This window comes from Xenopus tropicalis, chromosome 4 (genome assembly GCF_000004195.4).
Source record: "Xenopus tropicalis strain Nigerian chromosome 4, UCB_Xtro_10.0, whole genome shotgun sequence".
Lineage (NCBI taxonomy): Eukaryota > Metazoa > Chordata > Amphibia > Anura > Pipidae > Xenopus > Xenopus tropicalis.
The window spans coordinates 89,858,559-89,875,983 of record NC_030680.2 but is presented as its reverse complement, the minus strand read 5'-3'; the positions used below and the strand labels follow the sequence as shown (position 1 = coordinate 89,875,983).

Genomic DNA, 17,425 nt, shown 5'->3' with positions numbered 1-17,425 from the left:
GAACTCTCTCCTTTCCTCCCAAACTTCGAATGCTCCCAAAAGACCCATTTATTTAAATAAATCTATTAAATGCACCCTGTTGGCTCAGAAGGTACCATAATTAATAACCAACTGTTTTCAACATTCTCGTGTGTCACTGTTCCTACTGTCTCCATTTTTAAAATGTAAGCTATTGTGAGCAGGGCCCTTCAAACCTATTTGTTTATTGTGTAACCCTTGACACTGTATGAATACATGTTGATCATGAGCAATATCACCAAATGTATGTTGACAAACAATAATGAAAACAATTCATATGTAGGATTTGTAGGATTGTAAATATTGTAACAGCAATGCACACAAAAAAGAAAACATCTTTGTCAGTAACATGTAGTACAATTCCCAGGGGATGGGGGGGTGGAGAGAGGGGATATTAGTAGGGGATAGGGATATGTGGGTAGGGAGAGACACCTTTGTATTATCATTTGAAAGATGTGAGAGGGGTCTAGTCAGGTTTGGGTAATTGTCTGCAAAGTTCAATTAATTGGGCTCTGCGCCAAGCCATCCATAGTGAGTTATGCCGAGACCTCTGTATAATGTCAATGTCCAGACCTTCCTCCATTATTAGGTTTTCCTCCATTTCCTTAAGAATCTGATAAAGGGTCAGGGGGGCGATTTCCAAAAGCGTGCTATGCATGCTGTGACTGCAAAACAGAAGTGATGGGAAAGAAGTGCTTTCCCCTTTTCTAGGTCTTGAGGCAAAATATGGAGTAGAGTCCTGGCTGGGGTAAGCTTCAGGGGGATATCCAGTTTATTTTCCATAAAATGGGAGCCATTTATTCTGGATGACTGGGCAGTCCCAGAAAAAGTGTTTTATTGTGTTTTTTCTTATTTTGTCTACTAGAAAGCTCACTACTACGTAATCATGACATGTTCATAGGTTAATGAAAAAGTTTAAAGAACTGAAAAAAATAAACAGTATCCCTTATTTGATGTCCATAAAAAAACAATTATTAATAACCCGAATTTATAAAGCACCAACATATTCTGCATCACTGTACTGTTTCTATTTTTGCTGATGACACAAAATTGTGCAAAACTATAAGTTCCATGCAGGATGCTGCCGCTTTGCAGAGCGATTTGACAAAATTAGATAACTGGGCAGCAAACTGGAAAATGAGGTTCAATGTTGATAAGTGCAAAGTTATGCACTTTGGTAGAAATAATATAAACGCAAACTATCTACTGAATCGTAGTGTGTTGGGGGCATCCTTAATGGAGAAGGATCTAGGGGTTTTTGTTGATAACAAGTTGTCTAATTCCAGGCAGTGTCATTCTGTGGCTACTAAAGCAAATAAAGTGCTGTCTTGTATAAAAAAGGGCATTGACTCAAGGGATGAGAACATAATTTTGCCCCTTTATAGGTCCCTGGTAAGGCCTCACCTTGAGTATGCAGTGCAGTTTTGGGCTCCAGTCCTTAAGAAGGATATTAATGAGCTGGAGAAAGTGCAGAGACGTGCAACTAAACTGGTAAAGGGTATGGAAGATTTAAACTATGAGGTGAGACTGTCGAGGTTGGGGTTGTTTTCTCTGGAAAAGAGGCGCTTGCGAGGGGACATGATTACTCTGTACAAGTACATTAGAGGGGATTATAGGCAGTTGGGGGATGTTCTTTTTTCCCATAAAAACAATCAACGCACCAGAGGTCACCCCTTTAGATTAGAGGAACGGAGCTTCCATTTGAAGCAGCGTAGGTGGTTTTTCACAGTGAGGGCAGTGAGGTTGTGGAATGCCCTTCCTAGTGATGTGGTAATGGCAGATTCTGTTAATGCCTTTAAGAGGGGCCTGGATGAGTTCTTGATCAATAAGAATATCCAAGGCTATTGTGATACTAATATCTACAGTTAGTACTAGTGGTTGTATTTATAGTTTATGTATGTGAGTGTATAGATTGGTAGGTGTGGGTTAGGTGTGCTGGGTTTACTTGGATGGGTTGAACTTGATGGACACTGGTCTTTTTTCAACCCTATGTAACTATGTAACTAACTATGTAACTATACAATATCTGTTTACATGAAAACTAAAAAGATTGAGGTTGGAATGTCACTTCTCTTTCAAAAAATACATTGTTTCCTTTTGCCAAGTTGCATGTTATGCTGTAAGGCTTATGGCACACATTGCTCACACAAAATGCCTCCAAACACCTTTCTATCCCATTACCCTCATCTTTTGGAAAGACATAATTTAAGCAGGATACAAAGAATTCATGTTGCCTATTCTTAGCACATTATTTAAATGACAGTTAAGTGTCTTGGGAGCAGGACTCTTACCTGACTTTGTGAACAGCCTACATAATGCTTTGCACTATAAATAAATGATAATAAAGGGAGATTCTGTGATGTATTCCTCAGCCAGAAGAATATTCCTGTAAACTGGCTTGCGCACAGCCACACAATATACCACCACATCATTCTCATAAAAATATATAACCTTGAAAATGTTGTTATTCTGGCAGGATGAAAGTTATGTGCAACTCTCACTAAAGGATGTATATTTAATATATGTAAATATTTGTCTGGAGCTCAGTAAAGGAAGTGATAAGGTGTATGAATGTTTCAGCACATGCTTTCAAATGCAGAGAAATTTGTACTGTTTGTTCCTTATATTTAATTTATAATATTAAAAATGTCTCCCTGAGCTCGAATTAATGAAGAAAGTGGCCCCAAACACGCATATAAATATTCATGTTGGATTTTCAAACTGATTTTCTTGGCTGTGTTTGTCAAAATAAAGATGCACCATCTACTAGTAAAAAAATACAATGTGCATCTACTGAAGTCTGCAATGCCTACAAATACTGTATGTCTGCTCCAATATATCACTATTGTAGGGATGTAAGTACCTTTTATTTATACAGTGCTATTTGTATGCTGTATGTAATGATATACATACAAATTTGAACTATTAATTTAAGTAATTTTAGATATTAAGACTGATTTCAGTTGTGTCATTACTTTTCTTTTAAGACACACATATTGCAATTACCCATCCAAAGGCAATTTATTACAGTGCTCTGTGTACTTCATGGGCTTCATTCTCTGTAAACAGAGTAGACCCCCCAGTGGTTTACAAAGCCAAGTTTCCTGGGCTTCTGAGGATTTGTGTGTTGTTTGTAAACAAAGTCTGGCTTCTATTAAGAGATCCATCTGGCATATGAGGTGACTTGCTACAACAGTGTATAAAATTGCAGTTAATTGCTGGTCCATGTGAGCCACTAGCTGTGCAGCAGACTAAAGGAAAAGAGCCGCAATTCCTCTGTCTTGTTCAGAGATATATTTCTGGATGCTGCCATATGACTCTCCTGTAGTGCAGATGATAAAATGCAAAGCTTTTGTTCACCCGTCTATATTTCAGGATCTAATTACATCTGCTAGACATGGCACAGCTTCTGTCCACAGCTATAGAGTTACAAATTCAGATTAAACTTGGGACTGGGAATGTGACATAGTACGCAGTTACATTTGTACTTATTACTGTCTAGCCAGATGTGTGCCATTTTTCACTAAGCTGGTTGCGCAAAAGTTACATTGCGATCTATCAGCAGATATTGCGTTTGTGACTGGTTGACCCAATATTGGTCATATACAGCTCCATTGACCCATTCTACTTATGTTCCATTCAGATATTTAAACAAAGGCCTGTGAAACACTTGAAATACTATTTTTTCTCTCTCTTATTATATTCAATGAAAACTGCATTTTCTTTTGCTGTTTACAGCTGGCCACAACTTAAAATCTGCTAATTTGATGACACTGCCAAACAAGTGGATCTTTGTCCAGTCTGGAACAAACTTGGCCAATCCATTCGTTTGGCCTTTGTCAAATCATTGGACTGTAGTTAGATGCTGTTGGGGGGGTGCATTTTAAACTCTCCCAATAGCTCTTTGGCCAGTCCCAGATATTCTATTATTTTTCCCACATACACAGGCCAATAAACTCCCTATTCTCTATTGGCAAAGTAGTTGACCAAGAGTAGTTATCTATGTTTTCTATAAAAAATCTTGCCTACTTTAAAACATTTAAACACTCTTACTAATGCAAATACAAAGTGCTAAAATACACACAAAATCTTGTTTAAACACTATTCACAAATATTCTTTTTTCCATACATGCACCTTATACTGCCTACACCAACTGTTCTGTTGAACAAGGAGAATTCCTACACTAAACAATGAGCTGAGAAATCATGTAGCTGTTGATAACAGTATTGCTCTGCATGCCTTCTGCAGGGACTTGTTTGCAGGAGGATGTGGGCATGACTGCGAAACTGTTTCATTGGGTGAGATAAACCAGATCTATTCTTGCCAGGGTTTTGGTAATGGGATTATAATATTTAGTCTGAGGCCCAGTTATATCTAGTTGTACATCTGGTAAATATGTATCATTTGTTACCTCTGCTACTGGTACAAGCCCCACAGGAGTCAAAGCTATCAAACTTCCATGTTTACTCTTCCACCTCCCTTTATTTATCTCCTCCTGACTAAAGGAACTGTAACCGTAATACTAACAAGGAATAAAGGAATCTGTATGATTAAATGGCATATCCTACTGAAAATGTATATTATGAAATGTAAATATTTTCTGGGTTCCATATACAGGGCAGAAAATCAGTTGCTCAATATGTCAATAATTTCTATACCAGCATCATTTAACTAATTTTATGGAGATCATCATCACGGAAATTATGTATTGTTCACACTTTAATAACTATGTACACAAAAAGGTGGGTAAGTCATTCCAAGTTCCGAATAATGTGTTTCTTTCCTTTTTTAGCCCATAGCCTGTCAGCTATCACAGCCAACCACACGTAAAGCTGGTAAAGCTTCACAAATATCCTATCCTAATTGAACATAAGGCAGCCAGCCACCCTGCAGACTAATTCAGAAACTGGCCCCATTTCAAATGCCCACATATCCGTGATGACTTTGGTTGAGTGTTCCTTGACAAAAGGAGGAATGGGTTTGTGTACTGCTGAGTAAGCCTTGGGAATTGCTGACACTATTCAACAACTAATAGTAGCTAATGAAGCAGCTTGCCTTGTTATGGACCAGATGGAGTGGCAGCATGTTTTCTGCAAGACTTTAAATTTGTGCAAGTACATACACAGGCACCTGCACATTCAGATTATTCTGCAACCATTCTTTCTGACAGGAGGGCTCAGCCAAAAAGAAAGTCAGAATGATTTTCTTTTTGAGTTGAAAACAGGAAACAACTTTAGTGAAAAATGCTCTGACTAATCAATATTATTTTTGTCTGAAAAAAATCTAAGGTATATATCCTCACAGGTAAGTATGCTCATAGACCAAAGCCTTTAGCTATTGTACTTTCCTGACTGACTAATGTTTCAAAGGGACTAGACATCAGTTTTCTAAGAACATATATAGGGCATAAGCATATACCTTTAGAGAATGCCTGACAAGTGAGGGATTATGCTGCAAACGTATCTCAGATTCTCCTATATGCCAAAGATATAAAGGTTTTATCTGGTTTTAGAAAATGTGACAGCTTCAGAAAAATACTACTGGACCCTGCTGCCTCTGAGTCGCCAGGATATCAGGCTCAAGAATTCAGGATTCAGATAAACCACTGGTCCCAGAATCAACAGATCTCTTCACTTGGATTTTCCTGGGCAATTTCTTTACCAATCTTAGCAATCGAGGAAACCGCTGCTGGCATGGGCGAAAGCAAGCTATCATTATATTTTTCATTCTTTGCTGCACTAATAGAAAAACAGGGGTCAAAGTACAAAAAACAAATCAACATTCAGCTCCTAATCCTGGGCTGCTGTATTTGTCACCATGGCTTGGGGATAGGGATACCTTTAAAAAAAAGGTTAGTGCCTTGACATTCTTGACCATTATCATCTGCTTACAAAATTATGAAAAACTGCTTGACAGATTGGATAAAAATGTCTTGGGTACCACAATATAACAATAAAAAGATGACTGCTCCTAGTTCTTCCCTGCTTGCACATTTAAACCACTATCATTTATTGTCCAAAAGAACAACATTGGTTCACTCTAATTACTTAAGAAGCCTAAAAAGTGACATTTAATTCCAAATTGTTGTTTATACAACTTGGCCAGGGCCAACGTAGAATCCTCTTTACTGATTTAATCAAAGGTGCTGCTTATTTGAAATCAGTTCTGAAGGAAGATCCTCATCCAACAGCCTGCTTGATCCATTGTATTATATCAGCTTTAGGTGAAGCCACAACATCTACAGAGTCTGCCACCCATTTGATGTTCAGGGTTGCCATAACAAATTGTGGGGCCCCATACATCCATCTGCCCACCCCTATTCATGATCCACCCGAACTTTTTTAATGAGGCCTGTCTGTCCATCCCAATGGCAGTCCTGTTAATATGTATCAGGTAATGCAGGCTCATAACATGCCTTGTGTGTCTTCCTTTCACACACTAGAACTTTAAGCTAACTATAAGAAAAAAAACAACAACAACAAAAGTCTCTAATTGTTTCTTAATTGAGCATGGGACCCACCCCAAAACTTTTTATGACATGCACTAGGAGGCTGCAGGGTCCATGTGCCTCTAACCAAAAGGTGAATAAGAAATAAAGAAAAAAATTGTAGAGAAAAGGATAAAGAAAAAGCAGAAAACAAAAATACAGGCTGCCAAAAGAGAGAGAAAAAAGGCAACCTAAAAGAAAAAGTATATATATGTAACTAGCAAGAGAAAAAACAACTCCTCTGTGACTGCAGCAGAGCAAAAAGAAAATCACACTCCGCTCCTGGGCATCCATGCACAGCTACTATAAACGCCTCTCAACCAATGGCAACTCTGGAATCACATGAAAATCCAGTGCTGAAGTTTTGCAGTTTCTCTTTCAAATGTTTGTTTAGCTTGCCACAGAACTGAGGAACCCCTATTCTCACCCCCTGCTGGAATGGACCATAAACCAAAGCCCCAGACTGCACCTTGATACTGTGCAGGATATCACAGCAAATTCCCACTGCATCACAACTGTTGTCACAGAATCCCCTCTCTGTTCAACCCAGAAGCCACATGTCATGCCTTCCCTGCAGACAGGACCTAGAGTATCACCCAAGTGTAGAGTCTGAAACTATTTTCAACTGCCATGAAACATACATTTTCTAAAATCTGCTATAGTATAACCTGAGAAAAATACTCCAAGCAAGTTGTGAAAAACATGTTAGCCCTGTTCTAAACATCTATGGTATGGCACTAGCACATCTGGATCGCTGCTTTGAAATGTGTTTCAAAGATGTCAGCTTGAAGAATCAGCTGGCCTTGACAGGTCCCAAGTTCTAGCTTTTATAGTAGGGCTACTGTATGCATCTAGAAATACAGCAGCTTTTTCTCATCTAAATGCCTCCCCAATACCTTTCACTCTTCATATGAGACTGGAGTCTCAATGGCCCTTGACAGTAGTAGTTAGAGGAAATGAAAAGACCAGAGGTAGGATACAGGGAAAGATGACCTGCATTTTCTGCAGACTCCATGCTGCAGCCTTATGGCATGGACCAAATCACTGAATATCATTTCATTTAGGTATGTATTTAGCCTTTAAGGCTTTAGATCCCATGTGTGTCTAAATGCCATTATTATGTATGTTTCACCATATCTGCTAGATGGCTATTCTAGCTGTACAAAATGTACAAAAGTACTTTACAGCTCACTGAATTGTTTGCATGCCACTGCAATCACTTAACTAATGTTTTTACTGAAGTGCAAGGCCACAAATAACCAAGAGGTCTATAAGGATAGTTTAAATAAGGGTAGAGTAAGGGCAGAATAAGGAAAGCCACTGTGTTAGCACAAGCTTTAAACCAAGTGCCCTGTAATTTTAGCCTGGACAAAGGCAGCTGGTACATACAGAATCAGAACCGTCAGAAACAATGTGTCCAGGGGGGCATGCCTCAAATATTTTTTACCCAAGAAAAAGAGCTAGTAAAATGACATAATAATCTGAAAAAAAAGGAGGGGGGTTCAAAAAGGCAGGGATTAGTTAGGGCCCACTGCTTCTCAGGGCTGCCAGCAGGGGGGGAGAGGGGGTACAGTTATGCCGGGCCTTGTGAAAATCTGTGTCATAAAAGGTAGGTAAATTGTGTAAGTTACCTATAAGGTTGAGTTAAAAATTACGAAATTTATGTAACTTTAGAAAAAGTTGCCTAGAAACTTAAGAAACTGACGTAACTTGCCTAGAAACTGACTAAACTTGCATATTAAGCAAAAGTCAAGACATAAAGTTTTACAGGGGCAGACAGGGGCAAACTCCATTTACCACCAATGATTTAAAAAACAACGTAAATTCCACTGACCCTGAATAAACTGATTTATTAGCACATTTTATTAAGTTTAGCTATTTATATGAATTGATTATTTTAGTGAAGCTATTTTAGTGAAGCTATTTAATACAGTTAAGCTATTTAATACATTTTGTTAGTGTCTCCCACATGAACTTTTAACAGTGAAATGACTGGTTATTGGGCCCCACAGCAACACCACTGGGTCCCTACGCTTAATAAACTCACCGTTAATTAATGAAACTTTTTCTATGAACTTCTTGTTATAAAGTAACATCAGCTATTTATATAGCACACACAAGGGGCATGGCCAAAATGTTGGTACTGCGTGCTTGTGTTCAAGGGAGGCCCCTATATAATTAACTTGTATGGGGCCCCAAAGTTTCTGATGTAGACCCTGCTGCTTTTTATTAGATTAAGGGGGTGCCAAAACCTGAGTCTGTACAATGTTCTCTAGGTGTCAGTGGTCTCTGTCACTATAAAATGTTTGTGGTTTCAGTACCCACTGCATGCAGTGCTAGAATCTCTCATTGAATAATGTACTCAGATTACCAGTACCCAATGATTCTCACAATATAATGCAATTGGGGTGCCAGTGCATGCTGCTTCACACTGTAAAATTTTCTTGGGGTGCCACTAAACCTAGCTGTTTTCTTTATTATCCTTGGGGTACAGCACACACTAATCTTACTGTATGAAGTGATAGTCATGGCATTATTACTACTCTCTTTGAATAACATTCTGTAGATGGCACTGACAAAGCATCTGTTCTCCTATTGCTTACAAACATATTACATCACAGAGGGTGTTTTATGCAGTACTTGTAGTTTGCCATGTATGTGTACATTCCACCATTACCCACCAAAATCTATTCTTACCCCTTTGAACTTGACTCTCAAAAATGAATTAACTAAAAAGTAATTAATGCTCATTTAGGCTACTTTGCATAACAAATGTATGGGGTCTGTTATTAAAAATGCTTGTCACCTGGGGTTTTCCAGTAATTTGGATCACCTTACCTTAAATCTACTAAAACCAGTTAAACATTAAATAAACCGGATAGGATTGTTTTGCCAAAAATATGGATTTATGCAGCTTAGTTACTGTCAAGTAAAAGATACTGTTTTATTATTGCATGGAAATCATTTAAAAACAGAATGTTTTGCTTCAAAGGGAATGTTATTCTGAGTTATGAGCTGGTAGTTTAAAGGGTGTGACCTTAAAAGTGGGTGTGGTCTCCTTGCTACCTCCCATGCAAAAACAACTTCTGCTGTCTATAATGTACAGTGCCCTTGTCCTGCTGGGTTACATTAAACTGTACACATATGCTACCTTCAGAACCAAGAAAAAAATCAACAATATTATTGTGGTATCCATGCATGCCCCCAGTGCTTAGTAAATGAAACCCATAAACAGTTTTTATGTACTATCTATCTTAACTATATGGTGTGCATGATAGTTGTACTCACCGTGATTTCTTTTATCCGTGCTGTTTTTTTCCAATGATTTTCTGTTTCTTTGCTTTGGACTCCAGATTTCTGAGAGCTCTCCTGTGAGTTTACCCAAAAGCCCAGTGGATTCCTCTGTTCTAGAGCTCCATTCAAGACACTGCTCCCTTGAAGCATTTAGTTTCTCCTCCCGACACACCTGCCCACAATCTATTGCGCTCCTGTACAGTCCTCCGCAGATCTTTATTTGGTTCTTCCACCGGTAGCCCAATGTGACTGTGAGGTCCCCCTGCCGAAAACTGAGCATCTCCAGGGGATAAGCCCAGTTTAAATCCAGCTCCACAGCACCATAATAAGTCCTGGCATAGAGTCTGTCCAAAATTCCAGTCAATAGTTCCTCTGATACACACTGGAAAGCCCACCAAAGAATCTGAGCACAGAGCACACTGTATGCCTGCAGGAGAAGAGAAGGCAGGGAAAAACAAACAAAAAAAGAATAAAGAAGAAATATAAGTAACTCAATTTCCCAAAATTTGCTTGCCACATTATTGTGACATTTATCACATCCATCAAGCCTTACACTAGAGAAACTGAAAGTTGATATGTGCAGTCATCTAATACCTATTTGTACAATAGCATGAAGATGCGGCAGGAAATCAACACCAATAAACACAGATGCTAATAAATATGCTGACTAATAAGCACTGTACCTAGAAAATGATTGCGGAAAGGGTCAGTTTTAGAAGAGAATCTCAATTAGAAATGTGGGCATGCAGAAACCTTCTGTTTATAGATTTGGAGACACTGCAGTGACTTCATTTGAAGCATAAGGTCATTTCACAAGGTCATTCAAATGACGCAGGAGCTTGGCTGACAAGTGATGCACGTATCTCAAGACTTAGGGAACTTAGGTTCAGATGACATTTCTTTTGTCAACACAAATTCTTTATATTTGAATTAAAGTCTGTGATTACCCAAAGAAAAATAAATAGCATGCTTTAAAGAATTAGTAATAGCTCCAAGAGGATAGGTTACAAACACTAAACGCTTGGGTGGTGCAATTGCAAATAAGGCTGAGCTAGTGGGCAGTAGCATATGGCATGATGCTAAATACACCATTCATCTAAGTGGAAGCAAAAACTGGACTTGTTGCTATGAGTTACTGGACCATGCAGTCTTTGCCCTTGTTGCCTCATACTCATAGAAATCCTCAAAAATGCAAATGACCTCTCAGAAACACACATCATTGGGGTTATGGGTGTTTTGTACACTGCTGCCCCTCTCCCATCTTCTAGAAGATTCTAAATTCGGCCACACATGTTTTTCTATGCAGGTTTACCAGTATTTATCTGTATGTATGTGGCCTCTTAAAATCATCAGTCTTGATAATGTCTTCACACACCATTTTTATTGTCCAAAAAGGGAAACTAGACCAAATAATCGGCTCACTCAGTTCATCACGCAGGCCACATTTGCACAAGGTGCACCTCGGTCATTGTATCCAAGATGTGATAAAATACACATCCCTAATAAGTGCATACCCCTGCTGTTAGTGCCCCCTATGCTATGAGTTACATACAGTGTCTTGGATCTCATCAATACAGGAGACAGGCTGGGATCCTATAAACTACAAGCCACAATAAAGAATAAACCTGGTTTGGCGAACCCATTTTATGACAACTAGCCAATCATAATGGTAGTTGCCATAGGTTGAGACGCCACTGGATTTGTAGGAAGAGCAACCAAATAAGCATTGCATATCAAAAACCACAGCAGTAACTATTTGTACAGTAACCCCAAGTAGTAGAATATGTCTATATTCCTTGAAGTGTCCAACAGAAGGGTAGCACATAACTAAGCTACTGATTGTATTGAACTAAACTACTTGTCAGCAGTTTTACCATGGGGTACAACTTTTCCAAACACTGCTACTATAAAACACCTTAGACAATGATTTGCACAGTTTTAAGATACCCATACGTATCCAGATTTGGACAGGCAGATTGCCCAATTTTAACCATACTACTTGCCAATCTGGGAAAATACTTCACCTTGAGGGTCAGTTACAAAGAGCAGTCTGTAATTCTGTTGGACCGTGGTTGATCTGTGCAAACTACAAATATCATTGGTGGGTGCATAATGCATATGCAGATAAGGAATTGAGAGCAGGCACAGAAGCAATTAAGCTCCTGCATGTCCAATGTTTAGGCCATTGGCCCAAACAAATTAAAAAACAGTATTTGCTTATCAGTGTGTATAAACATACATACATTATCTATCCATTTGGCCCAGGGCAGATTAGCCAGAAACAGTGGTGTGAGAATAGGGGAGCGGACCCTGCGATTGCAGGGGGGCCCCCTTATAAGGGTGAAACTGGCAAAGACCAGCAATACCCCTGCCACCTGCCGTATACATATGCAGGGAATTAAAGGGGTCCTAAAAATATGGTAGGGGGCTCACAGAGGATGGTTTATGGCCCTTGTCAGATACCATAAAAGCCATATGGCTACTTTTATATTATACATAAAACAACAGATGCCTGAACAGGAATACATTATGCGCAATGTATCTCACAGAACTGGTTCCTTGTTTAAATAATCCAGAAGAACGCTAAACCACTAAACTAATGTAAGAAACCAGGTGAAAAGCATGAATATATCAGCACTGCCAGGCATGCAATTTACTTTTGTAGGATACATGCATCTGTTAACTCCAGTGATGTATGAAACCTAAGTCAACAAAGGAGAAATATTTATATCATTGTATATATGCGATAGGGATTAGTGCTCCTAATAAAGTTATTCATACTTTGGATTACACAGTTGCCTAAATAAATTTAGTTTTAATCATTTCTAACCTTCTTTACTCTTGTTTATTTACATTCATTGGCTATAATTAAAACAGACTTAGAGTGTGTCTTAAATGACAAATTATGCCCCAGAACACATGACAAGATACTGACTTCTTTCATAATACATCCTAGACACGGCAGGATAAATACACGTCCAGTTCCATGTATAATTGCCTCACAGTGCAGGATAAATGCACTGCAAATCTTATGTATAATACCTCCAAAAACACATGGCAGGACTCAGTCTGGAAGGAAGAAATCTTTTATTGGCCTGTATATCATAAAGGCTAAATTATTTCTGAAGCACTGTAGTACTGATAGACACAGTCTATAGCTTGGCCTCATCTATTTAATGGAAAGTACTTGAAAGCTATGTATTAGTAGTAATTATTAATAATTGCCCTTTAAATTAGTTAAGCCTAACATATTCTCTCTTCTGTCTAGGTTTCTTTCTATGTAATGACTGTCAACCCTGTCAGCCACCCAGTATATCAAAATAAATAACATAAAGACTATTCTCAGTACAATTTGGCCATTAGTGCTTTAGAAGGGGGAAAGAAAGGATAGTAGACGCAGATTCCCAAGAAAGTGACTGATATTTCATCTCTCATGCATGGGTATTCAGGACACATGGATTTAAAGCAAAACTGTACCTTTAACACAGTCTGCTCTAATATTAAGAAAATAATTTACTTTAGTTTACTATAGTAAATATTTGTACATTATAATAAACTGTAGTTGTGTTCACTGTTGTTAGGTAGTGACAGTAAAATAATTTATTGTGGGAAATATAAGATTATCAGTGCAAGCACCTTTTGTATGCAGATGATTTTCCCTGCTCAGTGAGTGGCAGTGATCTCTGAGAAGTTACAAGTCACTCAGTCACTGACCTATGCACACTGACCAACAGGTGGTAAGGTGGAAGTACAAATAATGCATTTTATATGTGGGTTTGCTGTACCTGCCTTGAATTACAGCAGCCCTTATGCGAATAGTCCTATGGAGTGCTTTGATTATGGCCAACTACCTGCCAAGTGTAGGTGCAGTCCATGCTATTGCAGATGTTCATAGGATATGTATAAGAGCTGATCAGGGTGCATTTGCAGTAATGTGTATATAAAGGGGGGATCATAAGGCTAGAAAATATTTAAGTATATATTGATACTGTGTCAGACATTCCAAGGCAAGTTACATACCTTCCCTGTCAAAGGGCTGCTGTACTGTACTGTGGAGAGGTGTAGCAGCAGAAAATTTCTAATGTGAAAAAATACCATTCTGACATTAGCTCTAGGCAAAAGAACTGCTCCTAGGTAACCTCTGTTAATGTAAATATTCAGATGTTTTGTAGCTGAGAAGTCTATTGCTAGATTCTTATTGCAAGGCTACTTAAAAATACAGAAAATCATAATGCAAACAGTTCCCACTTAAATGGAAACAACTCAAGGATCTTAACTAATATATGTATAAGTTCTGCAAAAACATGAAAACCTTTTTAGCCAGGGTCTTCATTGCCTCTCATCTTTTTCTTCATGTCACTATGTAGCATGCTGCAGAAACATAGACTAGAGTGTGAAATATAAAATATATAATAATGACATAACGTGCATATCCATATATTGGCACTGCATGTATGTCTAGCTCTGTGGTGCAGTAGTAACAGAATGATGTGCCTGTGTATGGGAACTGTCCTGCTTTGCCAATACAATAACCTCAGGTGATCACAAGACTCTTTTGCAGCAGCTGACAATGCAATGAAAGAAGTTTAAGGTTTAGAATACAATTATTGATATATGAACAAATGGTAGACAAATATTTGCAGCAATACTGATTCATTTGTCTTCTTCCATTCAGCAGTTTAACCCCTTTGCAGGCACATTCCTGTACTTTGTCAGGCCTGTAAGTGACTAGCAAAGTCTCTCTTTGTCACGATACACGTACAGTTAATAACCTTGTATCCCTATTCCTCTGCATGGGCTCCTGAACACCAAGTATACTTCTCACAAATAGGGACACATGCAACCTGCAGCCCTCTAGCTGGCTTTTTATTGCATAAAGCACATTTATCTCTGAAAACAAACACAATTCCCTTGAGTGAATGGCCTGTAGTGCACATGCTGTACTGTGCCATATGTAATTCTGTCCAGAATTCTGTCATTCTGATCAGGTAGAAAATGTGACAAAATATGTCACCTAGTGTGGATTTCGACATTTGTCTTTTATTCTTACTAAACATACATGGCTTGTGACATAAAATTAGTTGCATAATTTTAAGTTACTTCAAATGTTAAGAAAATGCCATACCTTTAAAGGCTTTTACACCCCAGCTTTTTTTGTTTATTAATTAGTGCATGGAAAAAGCTTAAATTGTGTTTTTAAATGACATGCAACCAAGTTTTTGTGAGGTTAATGTGCATGTCTGTATTTTATTGTATAATGAACACATAAAAATGCAGCATGCTGTGTTTAAAAAAAAAACCTAATGTAACAAAGCTGCGCTTAAATGTAGTTTTGGATAATGGGGGATACAACCAGGCAGAATAAAATGGAAGCAATAAGCTTATTTGTTGGTGCACTCAAGCCTGCATCTCAAACGTGCGTCAAATGCATAGAAAATGCCCATATAAAGGATTTGTGTCACACACATGTATGCATATTTTTATTTATAGTGCTAGTTGTGTACACACACTGTACATGAAACCAATGCATTAATACAAGAGATTGGAATTAATATAAATAATGTTTGATACTGCTAAGTGCTAAGAGACAAGAGGAGAGATTTCCATGCAGAGCTTACAATCTAATACATATTAGACACAACAGACAGACTTTATAACACTGCTCCACTAGTTGTTAATTGTGTTACCGCCCCATATGAAGTGACTAGCTGTAGAGAGACTGAAAATATCCAGGGACACTTCTGATGTGTGTTCTGCATGTGACTTGCTCTTGTCTAAACTGTTATCTTGTCCCTGGCTTCCCATACACGCCATGCTTCTGTCGGCTGCATTTTATACGCGCATCCTTTATATCAACAATAACTACAGAAATACTTGACGGAAATGTATTTTACAAATGTTAGAAATTCACAGATGCAAAACTATTGGAATTGTCCAAAAAAGCACTTGGCGACAATGTAAAGGTGCTACATGCAACTCTTGTCATGTGGGACCCAAAGAGGAGCTCGGGCAAGTTATTTAGGGGTATTCATGAAAAGCTGCTGCCTGGGCTGAGCGCTAAGCTCCTAATCCCCGATGGGGACTTACAGTGCAGCACGGACATTACAGCACTCGGCACATTACACTCGGTACATTGCAGTACGTTACTCTACTCACACTGATCCCTACTGAGGGAAAGTGCTACCAAGGCAAAGTGCGACAGAAACCGCACTAATACACGCAGCGCCCGGTGCAAACATCCCCAACAATACATCGGAACGCAGCAGCGCAGTACATAGGCGCAATACATAGGCGCAGTACATAGGACACAAGGAATGGCAGTTCCTGTCAGTGAGTTCCATGCATGCAGCTTCCCAGTATTAGTTTTGCTAAAACGTCCGTGCTGGTACTATGTTGTCAGCCTGACAGCGGAACTCCGATCATTACAACAAATTAGCGAAAAAATTCCGACTGTACCTCTGTGCGCGCCAAATGTGCGCTAATGAACGTCCTCTCTCTGCCTGTGTCTCTCCTCTCCACCTGACTAGTGACCCGCCGGGAGCTGCCACATACGGGACACAGAGGCGCTTACCTTGCTCGCCTGCCTTCTCTCGCAAGCAGGCTCCTGCTTCTCTGATCCACCCCATGGCATGCTCTGGGCTAGAAAGCTTCCTGCCGATCCTATCCTATTCTAAGGATTGTTCCCACCTCCCCTGGGATCCCCTCCCTGCTACTCTCTCACATACTGTAGCCTCACAGCATCCCCTACCTCTCAACTGCTTTAGCGCTCAGGGAGATTCCTTGCCGGTCTGTCACATTCCCACTCCAGAGAGAGAAAGAAGTGATGGCCAGTGAGACGGGCGTTATTCTTGCCTCCATGTTCGCCCTCCCTACACATGTATATCTTGGCCCAGCAGCGCCTGACCCGCAGCCATTGCTGCACTTCCTCCTATTAATCGGATTGATTATGTAAAAGCTCATCATCCAACCCGACCGGCCATCACCTCATATCGTATTATTCACCAGGAAACGTAACACCGACTTTTACTTTCCGCAAGCAGGAAGTAAACTCAACTCAGAGATTGATTTGGCCATAAAAAGATCAATATAGTCCTAGAAACGGTATAGAAATATATTTAAACACTTAATTAGCGACTTTCTACACCCACATCAGTGTAACTGTGAATGAATAATATAGTAATAATGATAACTGTGCCATAAACCGTGAGACTTGGATCTTTACAGGTTTTTGGAAAGAGGGAAAGGTAATATATAAATATTTGGGGCCACAATAACTGTGTGTGTGTATATATATATATATATATATTATTTTTCTTTATATGAAATGATAGAAATGATTCTATACATCATTAGTCCCTGCATCAGTGGAGCTCACAATCTATGGCCCCTATTGCCAAAATAGTGTACAAAACAATACAATTTCTGTCTTTTTAAATGTTAGTAGACAGGCCCTTATATATTGCTAACATTTTTAATCTGAAGTATGAAGTATGACTCTTAAGCTGGCCATACACATGGCGATCTAACGATGTTTGCACGAAACATCGTCAGATCCGCCACACACAGTCAGGGCTGAAACAGCAGATAAGGAGGTAGAAACAATAGGATTTCTACCTCCTTCTGCC

The 17,425-nt window shown here is 39.0% G+C and overlaps 1 protein-coding gene across 3 annotated transcripts in view; it reads right to left on the bottom strand.

Moving 5' to 3' along the window:
- The window catches only part of artn (artemin), a 37,784-nt gene extending 21,051 nt beyond the window's left edge, over positions 1 to 16,733 (bottom strand). Inside the window, exons 1-2 of one of the 3 annotated variants that reach the window (XM_002931600.5) lie at positions 16,549 to 16,733; positions 9,795 to 10,227 (exon numbers count right to left, since the gene is read on the bottom strand). In XM_002931600.5, coding sequence (XP_002931646.1) covers positions 9,795 to 10,080 — 286 coding nt within the window. In that variant the 5' untranslated portion in view covers positions 10,081 to 10,227; positions 16,549 to 16,733. Of the gene's footprint in view, positions 1 to 9,794; positions 10,228 to 16,256; positions 16,459 to 16,548 lie in introns of those variants that run through there. The other 2 variants (XM_004913964.4, XM_004913965.4) reach the window with 2 other exon arrangements.
- Between the last annotated feature and the right edge of the window lie 692 nt (positions 16,734 to 17,425).